The following is a 24,851-nucleotide window of genomic DNA, read 5'->3' as shown; positions in this document are numbered from 1 at the left end:
ATCCGGCCTCTCGCTGGGATACAAAAGGTAAACTGTTCAAGTGTTCAGCTTAGCGGAGGTATACGCTCTACCGAAGCCCATTCTAGTTTCAGCACGACATTATTTATCCCTGATAGATGCAAGTCAAGCTTTTCACTCTATATCTCACAACTCAAGCATACACTAAGCATTTTTTTCCCCCTTCCATTCTTGGTGTGTGAATTCTGTTGAATTTACGATGACTGTGCAGCATGTTTCAAGTTACATATACTACACGGCTTTTCCAAGTTAAACAAGCAGGGCACTCGGTAGGCACATACCTCCGCCATGTAATGCCTGATCCACGAGAACATATCGGTCCCAATACATTTTTGAAATATCATGCTATATATCGTTTTTGGCCCTATCTCTCAATAGTAAAGAATCACTTTAAGAATTAAATAATTCTCATGTCCAGATTCGGATTCAGATCTTCACCAAAAATCGAATCAATTTTTCCTTGTCACACACCCAACATGGTCACCAAGTTTCGTCCTAATACGTCCACAACTTTTTGAGATATCGTGTTATATATCGGTTTAGCTCTATCTCTCAATGGTGAAGAATCACTTTAAAATTTTTAGTCGTCGCATCTGGATCCAGATCTTCACTAACATCTAATCAGTTCGTCCGTGTCACACACCGAACGTATCCACAGAATTTCTTCCGAATCCGTCCACAACATTTTGAGATATCCAGCACACAAACAAACAAAGACAAACAAATGAAATTGCTCGTTGAGCAAGGAATTGCCAGAACAACTTTGTCATATCTCTACGATCTCTGAAAAAACAAAAACCTGGAAATCAATTTGGTTCTTATAAGTCGATAGTGCTGCTGTTTAATGAGTTATAGCACTTAGTTTGGTCATGATCATAACTTGGAAGACAATCGGACTTGAAATGGCGGTTTTATCGCAATTTGAATTTTTTTTACCCGACCCCCCCTGACATTCGACCATCAACCACTAAGAAGGGTGTTGGTGTGACACCCCAAAGAGACATATGGTTGGATGCAGAATTGGAAGATGAACATTTCGGATTTGGTTTGAAGTCGGTACGACCATTTAAGCGGACGTTATTGCGAAAATAAGAATTTCGGTTTTTTTGGTGACCTTGACCTTGACCTTTGACCTTTGACCTAGATTCACCAAAAACGACAAGTGTCTAAGTTGGACCATGGCCGACGTCTGTACTCAGTTTGGTCATGATCGCTGAAACGGTGTGGCTGCTTCAGGGTAAACAAACACACAAACAAACAGACAGACACACACACACACAGAATGATACACACAACCGACCAACATATTTGCCGAAATCTGAAGGATTCCGGCAATTAACAAACAGACAGAAAGGGGTGAAAACATAACCTCCTTCACCTTCGACGGCAGAGGTAATTACATATATTAGCACTTTATTTTGTTTTTACAGCAAAATAACTAATCATGCGAGATTGAAGAGGGAAAGTCATCAGGATCAAATGCAGACGACTGGAAATGAAGAACATCTTCATCATCAATTGCAATTTAGGAAACAGTATTATGGAAATCATTGGACATCAAGCTTTCATAATGCATTTAGTTTGGAGATAAGTATCATAAGGAAACAATATGAGTGGGAAGAAATGGTATGAAACCAGAAAGGCTCTCTTCGACGTCACGACGTCAACTGACATGCCTCTGCTCACATTATTCCATCATTATACATCCTTGTACCAAGTTTGATTTAAATCCCTTCAGCTGTTCTCAAGTATCACGTTTTTACCTGACATGACCTCTGACCTTTGACCTATTGACCCCAAAATCTAACCAGTTCATCTTTTTATGGTCCTTAGGGGTCTTCTGGGTCTTTTGGGTCTGCTGGGTCTTTTCGGTTCTTGGGATATTTTGGGTCTTTTGGGGTCCTTGAGGTCATTTGGGTCTTTTATGTCATCTGTGTTTTTTGGGTCCTCTGAATCTTTTGGGTTTTTTAGGTTCCTTTGGGATTTTTGGGTCTTCTGGGTCTTTGGTGTCTTTTGGGTTTTATGGGTCCTTTGGGTCCTCCTGGTCCTCTGTGCCTTTTGGATCTTATGTGTTCTCTGGGTCTTTTGGGTCCTTTATGTCCCCAGGGACTTTTTGGTCCTCTTGGTGTTTTGGGTGTTGTAGGTCATTGGGGTCTTTTGGATCCTCTGGGTCTTTTTGGCCGTTTGAGTATTTTTTGGAGCTCAGGTGCTTTTTCCCCTCGATTGGTGGTGAACAAGTAAGATGGAGACCACTATGGGGTTTTATAAGTCTTTTGGGTCTTCTTGGTCTTTTGGGTCTAAGGGGTATTTTGGGTCCTCGGGGTCTTTTGGGTCTCCGGGGTCTTTTAGGTCCTCAGGGTCTTTAGGGTTTTAAGGGTCATAGGCATCTTTGGAGTTTTAAGGGACTTGGGGGTCTTAAAAGGTCTTCAAAGGTCGAAGGGGTCTCAGCAGTCAAAATGATCGAAAAATACATTCAAATAGTGTAGTCATGGTGCAACTGACAGTCAAACAGTATGTAATTCATAGACATATAGTCACACGGCTTTCACGGACGACTTCACTCACAGACAACTTCACGTTTGTTGCTCACGTGGAATGTAGTTCTGGGTAGCTTACGGGATGGTGCGTCATCCGTCCGTCTGTCCATCTGTCAGTCCGTCCAGAAATACTTGCGACTTTTTCTCAAACAATACACTTCAGATTTCGATGAAACTTTACCACAATGTTCATCTCCGTGTATGCACCAAAGTTTGTTCATGGCATAAAAAAAGAAAAATCATGCCCCAGAGGGGCTTACGGGGGTTGCCCCCCAAAATAGGTATTTGCTTTCTTCTCAGAAACTACACGTGCAATTCTGATGAAACTTGACCATAACCTTCATTACCCATGATGTACCAAAGATTGTTCACAACATTAAAAAGTTGGGGTCCAAGGGGGTGTACGATAAGGTTGCCCCCCAAAATAGGTATTTATTTTCTTCTCTGAAACTACACACACAATTTCGATGAAACTCGACAACAACCTTTATCTCCCGTGATGTACCAACGATTGTTCACACCATTAAAAAAATTGGGGTCTAGGGGGGTCTACGAGGGACTTTCCCCCCAAAAGAGGTATTTGCTTTCTTCTCAGAAACCACACACACAATTTCGATGAAATTTAACCACAACCTTTATCACCCATGATGTACCAAAGCTTGTTCAGGGCATAAAAAAATAAAAAAATCCATAGCTTTTACTTTCTTTGCCGTTATATATTTTGTGGCTCATCCATGCCTACCAGTGGTTCCATGGTTATCTTATCCAGCCACTACCAAGTGAGCACCCAGGGGTATTGCCCCTATGTTTTGGTTATTTCTCCGAAATAAGCTCATGGAGTGGGTCCCGGTGTCCAGCTATCCGTCCGTACGTACGTCCATTACATTTGACTAAACCATCTTCTCACATACTACCTGACCGATCTGGACCAAATTTTGTATGATGCATCAGGACAGCAAGCTTTCATGGGGTTTTGCTTCCCATCCAGATGCGCCCCCTTTGCAGGAAATAAAAGGCGGGTTTTGCCCCAAATATTGGTGTTTTATTCAAAAACCTTCTTCTTAGTAACCACCAGACAGATCAGGACCAAACTCACCATGAGGCATCGGTACCATGACCGAACTCTAAGTTGTGCTCCTCATGGCTATATCTCCCCCGGAAAGGGGGCTTCGGCCCCCCTCTCCAAATCCCTCATTTTCACTAAAAACATCTCCACAACTACCTGAAGGATATGGACCAAATTTGGTACAACTACCTGAGCGAGACGGACCTAATTTGGTACAATGCATCAGGAGAGTAAGGTCTCATGGAGTTGTGCCTACCATCCAGATCTTCCGATTTAGAGGGCATTAAAGGGGGGTTTGCCACAAAAATTGGTCATGCGAACTCCACTTCCTACAGTGAATAAGCAGGACGGCCTCGGGAAGAGCAACATGGCCGCACGATTCCTGCTCCCGACGGTGAACGAGTGGGATGGAGACCACTTACGTCCCCGATATGACGACTATGTCCAAGCGAGTGCGTGGTGGTGGAACACACTGCCGGACCTCGGTCCCTTCTGCGGCCGATGATCAGTCACAGATTGCCAATTACCGGATCCCCAATACGATCAGGAAGGGTGACTTTGCCAAAGTGAAGCTCGCAAGACACACTCTGACCAACAGGAAGTTTGCTATTAAAGTATTTGCCAAAATACAGTTGAATACTTCAAGTTTGCAAAAGGTGTGATGGAACAAGTTGAACCCGAGGAAGCACTGCAACCCAATTGTCACACGAAAGCACACGGCAGCTACAATCCCATGTGGGACAGAGCCCAACACAAAAATTAAGACCGTAATGACTCAAAAGACTCCGAAGACCCAAAATACTCCGAAGACCACAAAGATCCAGATGACGAAAAAGTCCCAGAATTCCCAAAATACCCATAAGACGCATGATTAAAGCCATTAAGATGCAAGGAACTCTGTAAACACATGATTCAAGGACACAAAAGCCTCCAAAGTCCCAAAAGACCCAGATGACATAGAAGACCCCAAGAACACAAAAGACATTGAAGACACAAAAGGCACGAAGATATTTCAGACCCCTTTTACCTTTAAGACTCTAAAGACATATTTTACCTTTAAGACCCTTTTCACACTTTAGACACCTTTAGGTCCCTTCACCCTTTCGACCTTATATATCCTGTTGACACTGAGAACCTTCAGACCTTCACATCACTTAAGGCCCTTTTGACCCCTCAGACCTTAACACCAACACCATCACACATGAGACCCATGATAAGTTGAAGCTCTAAACCACTTGGACCTTTTTATATCTGTTTTTGTGTGTGTGTGTGTGTGTGTGTGTGTGTGTGTGTGTGTGTGTGTGTGTGTGTGTGTGTGTGTGTGTGTGTGTGTGTGTGTCTCTCTCTGGCTTTGTTCCTTATACATGGCCGCATCTTTTAAGTTACAAATTCCAAACTCGGGGTACAAAAACAACTTTGTAAGGGAGTTAACATAGGCATCACACAGGGGTGTGCAGGAGCAGTGTGTCTGGGGTGGGGGGAGTGTAAATTCTCGATGCAAATTTGTACCGTGTCGCGCCACCTGGTGGTCATGGCAGAGGGTATTACAATTTGCTTTTAAAAGCAGGAGGGGCCTGTCAAAGCCTGTCATCGTGTGTGAGACATTTCTTGTGGTAAGGGACATCAAGGCAAATGGGCGGAAGTGGGTGGAGTGGGACGTGAGGACGGGGACGGGAGGTGGCGAGTCGGTGTTAAAGCACTCTATGCAAGGGTAAATTTGTCTTCCTTTCCTTCTCCTTCACGCCAATTTTTTTTGGCAAACAGGATGACTAATTGGTCCGTCAGCGAAGCGACGGTTAGGCTCTGCTAGTAAATATCACGATATCTCTTGACATTTTACTTTTGTTGTCGGATTGTGATGGAGGAACGTCAAACTATGTCGTGATGCGAAACCAGAAGAGGATTGTAGCGTCATATTGTGGCATCGTAACGTGGTGTCATTCTTCATTGTCATTCTTCTTCATCCATCACAATCCCACAACAAAAGTAAAATGGCAAAAGATGTCATGATGGCAATCCATAAGAGGATTGCGGTGTCGTATTGTGGCATCATAATGTGGTGTCATTCCTACCTTATTTGTTTTTTTTTTGATATTTCATCCCTTTATGTTTTTACATTTTTTTAAATGTTTTTTAAATATTTTTTCTTATATCTACTGTATATGGTTAACTGCTGTTGTGGATCCGCTATTTTTATTTGGAGAGGTTCTGTGATTAGAGGGGCGAAACCTCTATGACGGATAGTTCACAGCTGATACTCTGGACGGGTCATTACTTTAGCACTCAAATTTAAGAAATTCTTCAAATCTCTCTCTCCTTACTCACATGTTATGAACACTTGCACTCTTTTTTCAATGGGATGTTTCAGTATAGATTAAAATATAAAATTGTGTCCATTATCAATACTGTAAATACTCTAATCAATTACTAGGGTATTCATTTATATTTATTGCGTACAAACCACCTGACCCACCCTTCCCGCATCTTCCACATCTTGTGTACCTTCTGGGTTTTCTGTCGCTGGAGTACAGTTTCAAACAGTAACTGCATTTAATGTTTTGAAGTTTATCATTTGTAAAATATGAATAATCCTTTGATTATGTTCAACTGTATCTGAATCATAAGTGGATAACAACCAAGTGAACAAGAAATGTGCAATTTTGTCCCCGTTATAAAAAATAAATAAATAAATCATGCTCGGCCTTGACGAACATCTTGGTAGACATCTAACTGCCAAAGGTGTAAAGAATACAAGATGCTCCAACTAAAGTAAATATGAGGAATCTCCTCAAAGTGGCATGGAGAATAAATGAAGAACTGAGAATATCAATGACAGATCCAGAATGAGTTGCATTCCGCCGGGAGTTAGATCGAGAAATGGAAATGAAATTTAATGTGGATTAAAGCAAAACCACAAGAGCACGTGGAAATAATTGAGGCAAGGAGGGTGTTGAAAATGGGACAATTTAACAGGAGTATTGCAAAGGAAATGGATTTGGGGGTACTAATGAAACAATCTCCGAAGCAATCAGGGCAGTGCATTGCAGCTATAATGAAAGAAAATAGGAAATGGGGAAACAGAAATAGATAGATAATGTGAAAAACGAATTTGCAACGTCATTGAATAAAAGTGTGGTCAACTCACGTTTTAGGTCATGAACGAATTCACGTATTGGTACAAAAACATCTGTGGGTCACTCAACTCTCACTGACTGTGTATTTCGACACGACGGACATGAACGTGAACGAAACATTTAGGGGAGGGAATAATCAGGAAACCTAAAGGCTATACAGATTTATCATCGGTACCTGTAAAGGGTAGCAGCGGGAGAATTATCTTTGTCGTAACTGACTCGTACACGGCCATGAAACAGCTCCACTGCCACTCCATCCCTATCACCGTTATATAACAGCACCCCACTGTCTTCATCCGTAGCCACCTCCATGGAACAGCAAAACAAAAATAATGGGTCCATGAGTGAGTATGCATACATGTATCACTCGAACACTGGCACAAACATTAACCCCTAACCCTTAAACCAAACACAAACAAGCCATGGCAGGGGCACAGCGGGCTCGAGGTGAATCAGCACTCTGTTCTCAGCGACATGCCGAGGAAGTCAGTGTTCACTCTGATTATGGTGGTGAGGGTGGAGCATGAAGGTGGCCCCGCCGGTATGTCTGGTACAAAACAGAGCAGTCTGATGACAGCCCTACTGCCAGCATGGTATGCCACATCCATTAATACATCCACACACTCAACATCACATTCCGAACCTGAGCTGTCCGTGCAATCATGATGCATAGAGCTGCAAGGAAACAGCACAATACTTTCCCTCATCCTCAAGATTAAAAAAGAGAGAGAGAAAAAAAAAATCATGGTTGAGGCAAAGCTTTCGTTTACATGGATTAGGCATTAACATCGGCATGAAAAACACGGAATGCCGGCACCGTGAACCAAATAACCGAAAGAAGCAGTGTGTGCTTTACTCGTGTATTATTTTTTTCAACAAAACTGAATCCACAGCAGTTATGAACGATCATTTTGACCGCCCCGCCCTCCAAATGGCCAAACCGTTTATTTTGTAGACAAAATGCGAGCCGATATACAAGTGTACCCAAACGATCGATGCCAAGACTTGAACAGGTTAGCTTTTCATCAAGTCAAACCGGTTGGAAAACAATAAATTGAAAATAAGAAAATAATGGACGACAACGATAGATTCGAGGGGAAAAGAAAACTTGCGGAGTTAAAGATTGGTGTTCAAAAAGAGACACATTATTCGATACAAGCGAAGAAAAGAAGAGATTTATTTTTTATTAGTGATCATCATCTGAAAATCACGGGAATTTTATGGAAATTCTAATGAGTGGAATGCCTGGCAATAATGGCAGCGAATATTTTTTTCCCCATGTCCGGTGATGGAACTCAAGGAAGATGCACAAACAAGTAACCAGTCGTACTCCTATTCTAAGGCTCAACATATGGTGTGTGTACCCTCGGTGCTGAAAGCAGACTTGCTGCAAAGCCTTGGAATGTTGTTGGTGAGTCACTGGAAGAAGTCCTGTTCCAGTTGTTTGCATTCCTTCCAAAGAGCATCTCCTAACTGATTCCAGGATCTGGGGCCGTATCTGAAGTTATTACATTGTGAACTGCATCTTGCCCCATGTCTAATCAGATCCTCGATTGGTCTGTAAAAAAGCACTGGCTTCTAATCATGAAACGTGTCATAAACATGATTGTTGCCAGATCCAACCTCAGCCATGTACACTCGTGGAATTCAAGCCAGAATACCAATGTGAAGGGGTTTGCTTCTTACCCTTTAGATGGCTATTCGTATATATCAGTTGTATTCTTCATAGTTTATCAATGGACCGGACCAGACGAAAAGCCGTCACGTCTGCTGCTGCTTGCAACACAGCATTCTTCCTGTCGGGCAGTTGACTCTTCCCAACCTCTACCATTCCTTAAGGATGGAGAACCATGTTGTGAAATTGTGCCCATTCCCTTCAAATGACTGCGATTTACCATAAAAAGCTCCTACACACACCATCGAGTGCTGCCTTGTTCCCGCATACTGATCACTCGACCAAGTTAACGTGATCACATATGCTGAGAGAAATGGGGATGTTGGAGTACCTGTTATGTCTGATAAGAAGCTTGTACATGAAACAAGAAGCGACAGTAAGAACAGAGCATGGAGAGACAAAGGGTTTGGAATTTTAAATGGGGTCAGACGGGGCTGCATTCTCTCCCCTTACTTGTTCAATCTGTCGAGTGAGTACATCATGAGGAAATGAAATTTTGATGACGTCGAGGCTGGAGTAAGGATTGCAGGAAGACGTATTAATAATCTAAGCCTCCATCACTAAGGTATGCTGGCTGATGCACATACAAAGAAAAGACTGGAAAGGATCATCATCATCAACTCTGGCAAAAAATAATCGGCCGTGAACTCCATCGACACTTGGCACTGGAAACGGTCCATCAAACGAGCAAGTACGACCATTGAAGATCACTCTCATTCCGCACGTCATCTCTTTCAACTTCTCCCTTCAGGATAATGCGAAAGATCACCTACCAGTAAAACAACACGCTTCAAAAACAGCTTCTTCCCAACAACAGTAAGAACTCTGAACATTCAGTAGCCTATTACAGCACGTAATCAAAAAAAAAAAGTGTAATTAAGTGTTTGAGTAGAACACACAAGGTACAACAACCATGGGTCAAAATTCAATCTGTTTGCACCAAGTTGTGTCAAAATAATTGGACCCAAGTTCTTGTTGTTCTTGTCACCTAACCAACCCATCAACCTCGTTTTGTCATAACTCGTCCACAACTTTTTGAGATACACGCCATGCATAGTTTTTGGCCTCATCGTTCAATGGCGAAGAATCAATAAAATTCTAGTAGCCAGATCTGGATCCAGATTGTCACCAAAATCTTATCAATTTATCCTTGTCTCACACCCAACGTGTGCACCAAATTTCATCTGAATCCATCAACAACTTCTTGAGATATCCTGTTCACAGACAGACAGACAGGCAGACAGACAATCGGACAGACATACAGGGTGAAAACAACCTCTGCCAAACTTCAGTGGCAGAGGTAAAAATGGGTGACCATGTACATTACGTAAACACACCTTAAGCCTCTGTCACACCTCGACGATTTAGCCAGCGTATGGCAACGTATCAAAATTGTTCTAAAACGCTGGCGTACGCTGAACTATTGATGTTTTTTTTCAGTTTTGGGCATATATTAACGAGTTGGACATATGCATAACGTATTAGTAGCGTATACAAAACGTTTCGATAACTTATACCAAAGAATGCTTAGCGTGTTGTCGGCATTCACAACTTATGTCCAACGATAGTCTAACTTATGCATAGTGCGGCAGCGTATCGCCGACGATCACCGACCTATTAATAAAAATAACTAATAAAACTAATAAAACTAACTAATAAAAAAAAACCGACCGACCTATTAATAGGCTGCCGCTCGACGATTCAAATCATAACCGCACGAGACATCGAAGTGTCAACATCACCGTCATGCCGAAGAAAACTTCGAAGAACTCCTCGTTACTGAGTTCCACCATGAGCTGGTCATACATGCCAAACTGCCGTCGCCTCCCGATCCATGGTCTCACCCAGTTCCTTCTCCTCCGTTCACCTCTTCTTCTCCCGGCTCTATTGGCACGCAACTGGTACAGTGTCAAATCGATGAGGTCATGTTGATGTTGGAGGACAGCTAGTAGGTATTGTCGTCTCAGCCTTGCCGGATCCTCCATCTCTCGGATGACATGGACATCTACTCACCATGGAGTCTGAAACACTCACCATGGTTCCTCCTGTGTACCCCATTTTTATATACCAATTCCCCTAAACGCTGCTAATATGCCATTATACGGTAGCTGTAAGTTAGAAACACGTTCAGTAAGTTCTGTGGTCATCCGGAAGACGTCAAATACGTCTACATACGTCAATATGCGTTGGAGATACGTTACACATAGGTTCAAAGCACGTTATTCATAGGTTAGAAATAAGTTTTGGGTACGCTAAACATTACCTCGACGTATTTCGACTTATGAGTAACTTACAAGTAACGTGTGTCAACGATCGCATAACGTGCCTACAACTTATGGCCAGCGTATGCGGAACGTGTGAGTCATACGCTGGCATACGTCGAAAAGTTTTGACCATGCTTAAAATATGTCGACGAGCTCGATGTACTACGACGTATGCCAGCGTGTACTACGACGTATGCCAGCGTGCTTCAGCGTGCTCTTAATGTATACAAAACTTACCCATAACGTGTTCGACATGTGCCAGCGTATTCGCCAAATTTTTCATACGTCGACATACGCTGGTTAAAACGTCAAGGTGTGACAGGGGCTTTAGGAATACAGGACTTTCAAAATGAATGAATGCTCATGAGGCCTTTCACTATGTGCTGTGTGTGCATTTTCAGTGAATGATCGCTTCCACTTCCACAAGCTGGGACACCGTTAACCTGCCATTGTGAGGGAAAAATCTGTAAGTCAAATACAGAAGTCTTTTCACATAATTTTCAGCATTTAACTGAAAGAGTGACATTTCTAATATCGTGAACCAGAACTGTGTGTTCCTGGATGCAAATTGGACTCACAAAAATCCGACTACATGTACATTAAATAAGGCAATTGTGTGTGTGTGTGTGTGTGTGTGTGTGTGTGTGTGTGTGTGTGTGTGTGTGTGTGTGTGTGTGTGTGTGTGTGTGTGTGTGTGAGTCTGAAAATCATCAAAAAATTACAAACAGGGCTGGGCCAATATCTACCAAATTTTGCATACATGTTGGTAGTACCCAGGGTCAGGTCATGGGCACAACCCCCTTCCTCCCCCACTATCCCCCATCTGACCCACCCCCAGGCTGCTCTGGAAGGGAGTGGGGTTTCTAGCAGAGTAGATTCGTGAAATACCTGTGGATAAGAGGTGTTGATTTCCTACCATCTCCTGTTAATACAAGCAGGTGGTGGGAGTGGACAACAAAAATGCACGCACGCATACACACACACACACACACACACACACACACACACACACACACACACACACACACACACACACACACACACACACACCTCCTTTTAGCCATAAATGCAACAATCTTGTGTAATTTCTGTTCTGGCTCCACAAACAAACAAACAACAAGTGGAGATACATTCAAAGTACACCGCCCCCATGCCAAATACATAAAGAAATAAATAACAAATCCTCCAGCGCGTGACATTGCCAGGGCAACTTTGGTGCCCGGCGATGCTACTGTGCAGCACATGGAAACAATTGTGAGGGAGCAGTGTACAATAATTGATTGATTAATTGATTACTTGCATAATTAAAATAAAAAAAAGTAATCGTAAAATAATTAATTTATTTATCAATTGGCTAATAGCATACTAAAAACACATTTGTTTCATCCAAATCTGTAACTTTTTGAAAACTAAGTAATTCATCGAAAAATGAATAATCAATCAATTAATTGATTTGCCAATAAATCAAAAATACCCATTATAGCCAAATCACGTGTTCACTGTCATGTCCAAATATCACTTTCCTCGCTCAAAAGGTGCCCAAGGTATTGCCCAGATGAGACAGAAAATAAACAAGGAATTAATAAATTGATAATAATTAAGTAATTCATCAATGAATTGTTTAATAAAAAAATAAAAAAGAATTCTTTTTTCCAAAGTACATCGTAACTTTTGTCCCCAAATTTCAGCTTCCTAGCTCAAAGGATGACAGATATCGCCCAGCCAAAAAACAAACAACCAGTCATAGACTGGTACTTACGAAATCGTCAACTTGACCTCTGACCTTGTCTAATAAAAGCTGTCTCCAGAGAAGGTAGCGACGCAAACCAGAAGTTTCTACGATGATTCTGTACCAAACCATCAAAAATCGAATGTTTGACCTCACTGTGACCTTGACCTTTGACCGATTTTGACCAAAATCTAATCAGCACTAGCCATCAGCCTCCTGAATCACGTGGTGTAATTTGACATTGGTAGCTTCTTCCATTCTCGAGTTATCGTGCCTACAAACAAACACACAAACATGCATGCACACACACACACAAACACACAAACAGAGGACGGAAGTCATCAATATACTTACGAAATCTAAAGATTTCGTAAGTAACAAACAAAGTAAAAACTGAGTAGTCCCTTCCTTCAGTGCTTGGCGATGACATCATGCATTACCTGGATATGGAATTGGGAAGGAGCATTGTACAATACAGTAATACTTACATATATAACAGCCCTCACAGCTCCCACTTCCCACACAACACAACATGATTAATTGTAACTATAATAATTAAAAAAGTTGATTTTAAACTTAATCTGTGCGTTCACAAGTCCCAGATATGACCTTCCCATCACTGTTAAGAAGCACCCAAACCTGATACGCTGTCTCCTGCAGTGAGGTCTGCCTCATACATTCGACTGTGGATAAGAGCTGGCACAAGCTTTGCGTATTTTCACATCACTAACACAAGCTTTGTTGAAGAGTTGGTAACAATTACTTTGTAAGTAATTATGTACAGCATCAGCTTCCCAATTGCAGACACCCATTAAAGAAACCACCAAGCCTGCCATTTTCACAGGATGCATTCCAGCAAGGTTCAAAGTCTATCCACTGATAGCGATTGGTGGATGGTTTGGATAGAACGTGCTCATCCACAGTTTGGCCCTTGCATCGGCCCACATCTTCAGGAGTTTTTGCGGTATGAGTAGCTGTGAGATCTCAGCTTTTTGGATGAGCAGAGAAAGTTCTCCCACTCCTTAATTGTGAAGAGGCATACCCCTTTCTCTCTGTTAATTTTCTAAGTATTTTCAGCATTTTTTAGAAGCTTTGTGAGATATTTTCGGCAACAATCCTTATCTCGCACTCACGATATTTGTTGGCATTCCCCAATCAACATTGCTGCGAAGTGGTTCTGCACATGTGCACCGAGCATTCTTGGGCAGATTACGTCCTTTGAAAAGTTTCTTAGTGGGGAACAACTACATTTATGGATTAACAAACACTGAAGCCATTATCACGAACATGTATAACCCTCGGCTAAAGCAAGAGAGATGACAACTTTCATGATTGAAGTAGAGCTTGATAAGAGGGAATTTAAACATTAAAAGTTTTGCTATGAAAACAGAAGAATATGTGGAAAAAGGAGGGGGGGGGATGAAAAGTAGGGGATGTTCAGATTAAAAGAAGAAAAAAAAAAGATGTCCAGCATTAATTTTTTTCCAAGCTTTTCAATTCCTTGTTGACCATAAAGTCTGAACATAAAATATAATGTGACAAAACGTAATCACCTGCAAATGGAATTGAATTGTGTGGAGCATTTATGTGAAGTGTCCTCACATCGTCAAAGTTTATAACTACCTGTAGGCTTATATTGGCATGTTGTGGTTGCTGAGGGGAAGGCAGTTGTAGGTATGCATCGCGGTTGACAAAGTTAACACTGGTGAGCTTCTCGCAGCGCTCCCCTTCAAATCCAGGCACACACTGGCAGAGTGGCTCTCCCTGTTGCTCTACACACTGCGCACCATTCTCACACTCATGTTGTTGGCACACGCTTGCCCTGGGCAACACCATTGGTGGGATCTCACAGAATAGACCGCTGTTGTCAAACACAACAAAGCATGAGGAATGGGAGGAATAAAAATGACAACAAATTGTTAGTTTAACCATGATAAGCATCATTTATCAAGCCGTTCGTAAGATTTAACATCACTGATGCCAACCCATTATGTGAATGATTGCTTTAATTGGTAAGAACATCAAGGAAGAAGTTGAGAAATAATTATTGCATTGCTCACCTGAATGCTGGAGGGCATTCACAGGTATAGCCATTTACGGCATCGATACAGTTGGCCCCATTCTGACACCTGTTTCCCTTGCAGTCATTGTAATCAATTTCACAGCGATCTCCCAGGTAGCCGGGAGGGCATTCACACCTGCGGTCAAGGAGGCGTGTCACAATCTTCCACGAACGCCACACGTCAAAACCATTCACTGTTGTATTAAAATTCTACATGTATACCATTACAGAGGCATGTTTTGTTGAACACGTACATCACAGTTTTCAGAAAAGGGTACGAGTTTAAATTCCGACAAGAATTATTCCAAAATACGCTTATTTTTTTTAGCAATTCAGTGGTACGACGAGTAAGTAAACATTGAGAAGTTTGAAGAGCACAAATGTGAAGCTCTTCAAAATATTTGTGTATTTCACCAAGTTTTTTTTATATTTCAATGACTGCGGGAGCTGATGCTCAGAGTTTGGCTTCCCAAGCAAAATTGTTATCATAAGCACTTTCCACCAAGGTGTGATGGCTTGTGTGAAAGACAAAGGCTTCACACATCAGATCCTTTCAGTGTGGCAAATCGCAGGAGGACAGGATGCATTACGGACCCTCTCTTGTTCCGCACCATCTCCTCTACAACACTATTGTATACTTTTTAAGACGAGAAAAAGGGGTATACATCCAGTTTTGTATCAATAGCAATATATGACTCAAACTTTGCAGACTTTGCGCGAGGAAATACATTACGGAGGTGGTAATGTGTAAATTCCGATGTGCCGACGGATGTGCTCTCAAGGCAAACACACTTCGTGACATCCAGAACACAGATTGATTTGCACAGGTCTCAGAGCCTTATGGTCTCACAATCAATCATAAGAAGAATGACTTGAATGAAGAACGAGTGTCTTCTTGTTGAACACTGCTGTTGGTCAGCATCAGTGGACAGAAAGATAAATGATGAAAACAACAGGATGTTAACTGAGGAATGCTACCACTGTGGGAAGGTCACGTTTTGGGAATGAATGATTCACTAAAACGAGGGGTTAACACCCAAAACGTCAGCTCTTCCTTGGTTCCCGTGGTGGTTTGCATATTTCAATCAGTGTCCTGTTGAATTCATCTATTCAGAAGACCGAGGTCATGTTTCAACCACAATGTGGTAGGAAATGTATTACACCTGTTATTGCAATTAACCAAACCTCATTAAACAGTGTGGGACACAGACAGATGAATGCCAAGCAGTGTATATATACCCATGGTAATCTGTTGAGTTTACTAAAGTAGATTTTTTTTTGGACAATTGCAAGGGCTGATCGCTCTGTATTTGTTATGACTGAATCATAGCGGGAAGGTGATTTGGACCACTGAGACCCTGCCATGCAAGCCACTTTTTTGTCACTTATGTGACATCTATATATTACTAAAACTCTCATCTTGTGTACAGATATATAAATATATGTATGTATGTATGTATGTATGTATGTATGTATGTATGTTCCCGAAATACAGCCAAAACTGTACACGATAGCGCAAAAATTTTAGTGGCACCTTACTCACCATTCGCCCGCGGTGTGTAGTATCAAGTTTTATTCAAATCGGGCAACAAAAAAATTATTAAAAAATCAATTCCTGATTCAGTCAAGTACTCTTCGGGATTATTTGATCAATGCAAGCAACCTCAGTGGTATAGTTCGCTGGAGCTATCTTTTTTTTCTCTTGAAATGATTTTTTTTTCATCAACCACGTTCATCATCATCACAACGCGAACCCAACGGGTTCATGGGTCGTCTAGTGTATTCTAAAGTTATGTTCCATGGACAGCTGAAAGATGACCAATGTTCTAGAGGAGAGCAAAGAGAACGTTTTAAAAAATTATTCTGAGGTATGTTTTAAGTCCTGATATATATTGTCTAGATTTCAGTGAAAGTGGGGCTTTCAATAGATGAATCTGGTGCCACATGTGTGAGGCTACAGCATGGAAAGAGGCTGGATGAGACAAACCACAAAATCAAATTAACGAAAGAAAATGTTACAGAAAGAAGCATGGCCAAGTTATAAGTTCACAACTCTCCCCCCTCCCTTTCTCCCCCATCTCCTGGCACAGTTAGTCCAAGAAGTGGAAAATGGACATATTAGAGCCCAAACAGTAGTACAATATACAGTACATCTCCAGCAGTATGTAACATAAAATCAGAACCCAAACATGACCCTCAGGCCTTGAGAGGTAGGATGATGAGGCGTACGATACTCTTTACAGAGCGTAGGTGCTGCCAAAGTAGTTTTGCGGGAATGATTGCATGGTGTTGTAAGCCATTGCCATCCCAGCAACCAGTTATGGCAGGAATTTAGAACAGGGCCATGGTGCCGGCAATAGCTCGCCGACTCTTCACGAAGGACACCATGGGATCTTTAATGTCCACCAAATAATGCTGACAGATGGGACGCCCAGTTTAATGTCCATCTGAGAGATGGCACACACATTGATGCCTCATCCTGCCTGCGAAACACCAGGATGAAAGTTTATAGCTGGTCCAATATTTGAACCCAGGCTAGACAGCTCAGAGGAAAGTTTGCTTACCTCTCGGCTGTCCTTCTCAACCATCCTAAGAGGCATATTGTAAACAATATCTTTCATAATTCTGTGAACATGCTCCCTGGCACAGTTCACTGCCTTACACAAAATAAATAAACCTGAGTTGGAACTCGAGTCAACTGCGGACCTTTCATGCTACCCATTGAAGATGTTTCACTGGACAAAGATATATGGGATTCATTAACCACTTCAAATCGAGATGTCAAGGTGAAGAATAATTTTGTGATCAAAAGGCATTGTTGACACACTGCAATAACGGTGAAACTGTCACACAACTTGTGAGATTTTATCAAAGGCAGATAATACTTTTAAGGTAAAAATAAAAGGTAACCCACTTGTAACCAAGTTCCGTCATGATACACTTGGAGTCATGATGGCAGGGGTTCAGTTCTGGCAGGCAAAGATTCACATGTTCTTTGCAAAGCTGGCCTGAACAATGGGATAGGAAATGGACAAAAGCGACAGATGATGTGATTAAACTTATTTGTTGCTCTGGAATAGATTTGCTCTGCTCTTGCACTCTGAGGATAATTCACAGGGGGGGGAGGGAGTGAGAGAGATGGAGGAAAGAAAAAGTACACAAAAAATAATTCTTGCCATTCCTTTTGTTTCGAATGGGGTGGATGGGAGATCAAGCATTGATTAATTATACACTTAAACGAAACAATGCTAACATCAGATTTAGCGTATTTATGAATGCTTTGCACTCCAGATGTCAGTGTGCAATGTCTGTTGTAAATATGGGTCAAGTACCTCCGCTGACCCTTTCTGAGTGTGGGATTAAGCTCACTTATTTGTGCTTTCATCTCATCAAGAACATTAACTGTGTTCAAAACTCATGTAATCCCTGCTCAACAATTAGGCCCTCTTTGGAACGCTACCACCTCCCACTATGTTTGTTTACAGAACACAGAACAAACTCAAATTTCACAGTTACAATAACAAACTTTTAGCTTCCATGACAACCGACATGGGAATTATCTTTGACTATGCTTAGCACACGATTTTTTTTCTCTTGAAGAATGCACTAATCTGTGTTTTGAAACAAAATTGACATTTTTTTGTTTGTTTGTTTTAAGCTGCATGTATTCCCCCCACTGCCAAGGGTGGACGGAGGTTATGTTTTCACCGCTGTTTATCTGTTTGTTTGTCTGCCTGTGAGCAGGATATCACAAAAGGTTATGGATGGATTTGGACGAAACTTGGTGGACGAGTTGGTTATTTGACAAGAACAAGCCGATTCGATTTCGGATCAGGTCCAGATTCAGATCCTGCCTGTCAGTGGGATACAAAACGTAAACTGTTCAGCCTAGCGGAGGTTTACGCTCCAGCGAGTGCAGTTCTATTTTCACATGTTTTCTGGTCTCAAAGGATAGTCACAAAGTTGCTCAAAAAGTCAAAAACATTATACTTCGATTTTAAAAAGAATGCTCAATAAGACAGATTCAAGAAGATGAACAGTACTCAGACAAACTGCACTCATGAAGACAAATTTAACGAGGAAAATGCGAAAAGATTCAAACGTGCACAGTTGATTACATTTCCAAATTCAAATTCACTGCCTTGTTCAATAAGCCCTCTCAAAAATTAATTAACCACTTGTTATCTTGAAGATATTCTGTATAATTCTTTAATTTTTAAAGATAAATGGTTCAACAAGGGAAACTCATTATGCACGTAGTGATGTGGAAGTTGGAGGTTGATATGCAGATTATAATAACCCATTATGTATGAAATCAACAAGTAATTTTTTTCTTAGCTTATTGTTTACTTTTTAGTTAAAATCTGTATTTTAGTTAATAAGCTTGTGTTACTGAAATAGCAAGAAACCAATGTTTCAAGAGATTCCAAATAAAATCTCCAGTGCCTCTTTCAAGGAGAATGGGAGACATTGCACATCGATGAACGAACTGTACATGATCATTCAGCCTGAGTAGTGCTTTGCAGTTATGGAGAAAGGATGTTATAATACATGATATTACATTGGCAACAAGTGGCCAGATTTAATAATAAATTAATAAATAAATTAATAGTCAGTGGCCTATGCACTTTACGGAGTTCTAGGACATATTACAAGTCGATAAACGCTTAAATAAGACAACAAATACAAGACAGGTCACCAGTCTGACGTAAGATATTCAATGGAAGGTGGAAGGACTTTGGAATTACAGTAGGTCAGAATGCTGGCCATAACATGCCTGCTATTCGCAATACACGTCATGGGATATTTAATGTCCACCACCAATCAGTACTAGCAGATGAGTTTTCTGCCTTAACGTCCATCTGATGGATGGTGGACATGTTGATGCATCGCCCTCGATGCAATCCACCAGGGTGACAGTTTATCGCTGGGCTGAGATTCAAACCAAGGCTCGACAGTTCAAAGCCAAGTGTACACACTTCTTGGCTGTCCTGCCAGGCCCTGGTCAGATTTTGAACAGGTTAAATTGCTTTTGTGCATTCTGTGATCCTGAAAAGAAGACTGCATGTGGTTATTTAATTGTGAAACACTTGTAGAGTAGTCTTGCAGCGTCCATTTGTATTGTTGCAGCAACAAGTGAAACTATCAGGCTTTGCTCTTGCAATGAATGATAACGTGTTTTTTGTTTTTTTTAAATGCCAAATTCATAATTTGTTGAGTCACATGTAATGCTCCAATGCTACCAAGTCAACGTCCACCCTTGTGTGTTATCCCACATGTAATCAGGGTGTATATAATGACAACAGCAGGAATGGTAAAATGCAAAGGAAACACAATGTTATACCATTCATTATACAGTTTAAAAGCACGAACAGCAAGTACATATGGAAATAAAGTGTGCTTATGCTGAAACTCGTTGTTACTCGAAAGGCTAAATGTCTCCACATCTTTCTCCATCTCCGTAATTCCGGCAAATCTCAATCACTTTGAAGAACTGCAATGCAGTTTGTTGACGTACAAATGCACTTTACAATAATAATAATAAAAAAAAATGGCAAGAAGAAAGCAGGCAATTAAGTAAATAAATAAATAACAAATAAGTATTAAAAAAAAATTACACAAACCTGGTGAAGCCAAGTATTTTATAAGACAAATGCTTTTAGGAATTTATACATTTTTCTTAACGAAAGACTGCTGATGTGATCACATTTTTTGTTCGAGGCTGTCTTTTTATCAAAAAAAATGTCTCATGGGACGACCACAGTAGATATAAACCAAAAAAGGCTCATAATTAGGTCAGGTGCTCAACCAAATGCTTGTCCCGGATAGCAAATGTAGATTTTGGCTCAAGCACTGGATAGAAAGGTCTATTTTAATGTGAGAGACACTGTGGGCTTGTTGACGTCCACAAGAGAGTAGCAGTAGGAAAGGGAAACCTGCTCATCACCCTCTTCACAGGAAGGCACGCTCCTTAATGTAGTGCTTACGAAGACATCTACATCAAACAACATCTATAGCAAGATCGAATCTTGCCAAAAAATTAACGAACTAACAGACAATACAGGGGTGGGTATACATGCTCCCACCAAACTATCAGGCAACACAATGAATAAACCTACAAGACTTATTGTAATCCTCCTGATGAGTTCAATTCTCCATCAGAAATTGATAAACTTATCTAAAATGGCAAAATAAATGTCAATATGAGGAAACTCAAGTTTGAGGCCTTCAGAAAGGTTTGACGGCGCAACTCGGTTTGACATGCAAGGTCCGTATTTCATTCAGCCTGGCGTTTCTGCAATCTCACTATGTCCGTGATAAGCACCACACACAGAGCAGAGCAAACAAAGAAGCTCCGGAGAGATAAAGGAGACTGGCAGGTAAGGCTGTTGGCTGCACAATGTCCTGTCGGGATGAAGCAGCGGAGACAGAAAGGGATTTACCCGAGGGTAGTTCAGGGCAGGAGGTTGATTAAACCTGACATCTGTGGCTGAAAGCCGAGTGACCTTTTTCCACTTCATTTAATGTGGTTACTTGTAGTATAATGAGGATTTTAAAATATATATATATATATATATATATATATATATATATATATATATATATATATATATATATATATATATATATATATATATATATATATATATAAAAACAGTAGAAATACTTCAGGGAATTTAGTGTCAGGATGCAAACTAGCCGTCATTAAAATGTTGTAGCAGTCTTTTATTGTTAAAGGTTATCTTATGAATACAACAACAAAATGACATGTTTTGTCGTCATCATCAATTTCATCTGCCGTACTACTAACGTATTTTTTTTTTTAATTTCCATTGGGGAATGAATAACATCGTTGCTGCATTGTGAAGTTAGTATTTTGTAGGTCGTTGCTGTCTACATGTGCTTGTTGGTTGGACAATCATCTGCTCTATGGCATCATGATGATCAGTGACGGGAAATCACACCTTGGCCAGCAAAGGATGCAGGCATTTGTTACTTGGCCAAGGTGGCCCACTGTGTAAAAAGATATCGTGGGATCATCAACACCCACAAGCAAGTGCGACCAGGAAGAGAAAACCAGCCTTAGTGACATATCCAAAGTAAAGCGTACTCTACAATGTGACATGGTGTTCGGGAAACACTCGGAAGACAAGTCAGCACATTTCCTGAATCTGACTTCCTGATAGCATGATACACAATGCACATATGCTAACTCTGAACTGTCCTGCCATAGTAAAAGGAGATAAGTTGGTAGAACAATTATTTACTCCAGTGAGTAGTTTTGGTGAATTCTCGCTGCAGTGATGTATGCTGAGAGCATTCGGTGGCTTTAACTACAACATCATAGATCGATGTCACAGTAGAAGAAAAAAAATAGGACCACTGGACCTGCAACTTATCTGGGCCCTGGCCTAATGTTGTAACCCAAATTTGGTAGCATTCTACCTGGTGGGGTTGGAGAAGAAGATTTTTGGAAAAATTTACTCAGTCAGCCATTTTGACTTACTTAAAGTCATGTGACCAGAAGGAGCTTTGCAAGTCCTGTTACCAGAGGAGAGGAACGTTGCTGCAAAATTTCAGCCGGATCGGGTGAGCGATTTGGCCAAAGAAGTCGAAAAAGGAAACGGATGGACGGATGGACGGATGGCGCGCGATGACAATACCTTATATGGAATGTAAATTGCAGACAAGCTAAAAATGATGCCTGGTACCGAGATCTCTTAAAGACACCTTGTATTATCAATAATTTGAGAGGAAAACATTGATGTCATCTCTTCACACCGGGTCTCCATGAGTCCAATGCAACTAGACATGTCAGTGGAAAATACACACATTCCCAATGACTCACAAATGAATGGCAAAGCCTTCCAGGAAACTGCCTAATTAATCAAGATGTTTAAAAACTCATAAATTATTGCTCGTTTTGTTTATAGCTGTCGAGCATTTCCGTATGACTGTATTCCTTTCAGCACAGCTGTTCCGCACACTCATTGCACACCGACTCCAAATTCACAGATTCCCTCCTGAGGCCTGCGATGTGTGCTGCTGAGTAACCGTATCAGCTGACTTAGTGCACTCTGATCAATCAGCGTTTTGCGTTTAGTTAACAAACCAGCATGCTCGAAGTTATCTCGCCAAGAAAGAGCAGATGATGAGATTCCAATAAGATTTGTATCAGATCCCATTAAAAAACAAAAGATTCCTCCAATTTCTCATGGGATCTGATGCACAACTTATTACAATCTCATCAGATGTCATTAGAAAAATTTTCCATCATGATGAGGAAATCAAGCTACACAACATATAGCCTGATATCACTGTATGTAATTCCATAAAACAGTTGTACATGACATCGGCCAGAACGTGTGCTTCAGAGGCTGTCGGCCTCGCTCGACTTTTCATTCAGTTGAGTTTCTCCAGATCCATTGGATCAGCTGCTCATCGAGTCGGTGCAAAAGTTTTAAGATTAGTAAATCCGATGGAAGTCCAGACTTATCATTAGCCCGATTACTAAAGGAATGTCGCGTAGCCAACCACAGAGTCAGAAAGCGGAACACAAGTATTTTCCTACAGCTTTCATCTCTGCACAAGTTTTACATTTCAGTTAATTTAATTTCACAGTTCACTAGAATGCGTGGTTAAGAGGGGAAAAAAAGAAAACCGAAATACTCTGCAGTGCAGGGAATAAAACCGGTTTGTGCATAGATGTCAAGTAGCATAAAGAGAGGTGTAACATGTGTGCTCCATTGCATAGCGCATGCACACACACACACACACACACATAAAATATAATGGTACATTTCCTAAAATGTGAAAGCAAATGAGCAAAACACTTCCTTCTTGCAAACATGCCGCAGAATAAAACACAAATAATACACGAATAATCGGTTTCATCGCAACCACCCCCGGCGGCCAATGTTATATAATCCCAAGCTGCCTCTGATTATAATCACTCCAGTGCCGAACGCGAGTTGCTTCTCAAGAAAGGCAGCATCCTAAGGTGACCATCGTTCAATTTTCAAGGATACGAGGCAGGTCGAAAAGTAATCACAACGGCCTCAGGACGAGCGGGCTAACTTACCTGTATACTCGTAGGTACACTGGCAGCTGAATTGATCAACGCCGTCGACGCATGTGCCGTTGTTTGCGCACTCGATTCCTTTGCAGTCATCCACGTTTTTCTCGCAAAGTTTGCCTTCAAATCCAACGGGACATGTGCACCTGGTTTCAGTGTGAGAGGGAGTGACATTTTAGCTTGGTACATATTCACAACCATACACAATGCATGGCCAAGTTTTACTTATTATATTTCCTTAACGACACAGTACACCTGAAGCCATGCGGGGTGGTCGAGGGAATTTGGCGGTGAAGTAGAGCGGTCAGACGAGGAGTGATAGCTTGTACGGTACGGGGAAAGCGAGACCGAGGAGAGGCATTAAGGAAGTGAGCGTTGGAGAGCATCAATTGCATTCTTGATCATCGAAAGCAAAACATGCTGCAGCAATTGTACCTGACGTTCCTAATGTAATCCTAGAGCAGTGGTCATTTCGCAGGCATGATGACTTGATACATTATCATCACAGATGTGCACGAACCTCGACTGACATACATCGAAGGCACAGTCTGCCGAACACTTAACGTTTAACCAAAAGAGTTTTAATACAGGTTCAATTGTTACAAACGACACTTTTTAACAATACGTATTAAGTATTACAATTACGTTATCACAACCCGATTGTGTTCAGATGAAATGAGTTGTTCGAACAACATAACACTGTGTGGCTCAGGAACGTGTGCAAACATATTTTGTTCTTCATTAAATTTGATGTTTCTTTAAAAATTAAGCAAACTTTGTTACAGATTGATTTGACAAAAATTTGGCCAAAATAAAATCAGAGTCAACGCGGCAAATTAGAGATCACAAGAGTTTGCACAGTGGATGCTTTGCCTGCAGTTAGGCGCTCATGCAAAAGGAAAATCGTGTAACCCACAACAGAATGATGCCCAGCCACATTCAAAAAGGTTCATAAGAAGCTGCTTATGATGAGGATGTAGATCATGATGAAGATGAAAGCATTTCTTCAGGTGAACAATAACATAGGAAGAGACAGACACACCATCAATGTCCATATTCAAAGCAAGAAAGCCCATTGTCGAAACATTTTTCTCCCTACTTACTACTACGGCTCGTACAATAACAACAACTACTACCACTACTACTTAGTCCCACCTTCTTACAGGATCAGCTGAGAATGTTTCTGGCCAAGGTCTTTCATGAGCAAGGCCTGCCGTTTGACTGTAGGTGGCAGGAATTTGGAATTTGAAAAAGGTGGCAGTGACAACTCGTCTAACCTTCACAAGATAT

General features: G+C 41.2%; 1 protein-coding gene across 4 annotated transcripts in view; it reads right to left on the bottom strand.

Annotated features, from left to right (window-relative positions):
• The window catches only part of LOC147034994 (slit homolog 2 protein-like), a 473,672-nt gene that overhangs the window by 32,927 nt on the left and 415,894 nt on the right, over positions 1-24,851 (bottom strand). For all 4 annotated transcript variants that reach the window (XM_085892213.1, XM_085892231.1, XM_085892209.1 and 1 more), the window contains 5 exons: positions 23,568-23,707; positions 17,400-17,493; positions 14,484-14,621; positions 14,047-14,284; positions 6,931-7,061 (listed from right to left, as the gene is read on the bottom strand). In XM_085892213.1, the coding sequence (XP_085748339.1) occupies positions 6,931-7,061; positions 14,047-14,284; positions 14,484-14,621; positions 17,400-17,493; positions 23,568-23,707 (741 nt within the window). The remainder of the gene's footprint in view (positions 1-6,930; positions 7,062-14,046; positions 14,285-14,483; positions 14,622-17,399; positions 17,494-23,567; positions 23,708-24,851) is intronic.

This window comes from Eptatretus burgeri, chromosome 1, assembly GCF_056783735.1.
Source record: "Eptatretus burgeri isolate ZD-2024b chromosome 1, Ebu_testis_v1, whole genome shotgun sequence".
In the NCBI taxonomy this organism is placed as follows: domain Eukaryota; kingdom Metazoa; phylum Chordata; class Myxini; order Myxiniformes; family Myxinidae; genus Eptatretus; species Eptatretus burgeri.
The sequence above is the reverse complement of the archived record's forward strand: the minus strand, read 5'-3'. Positions and strand labels throughout refer to the sequence as shown.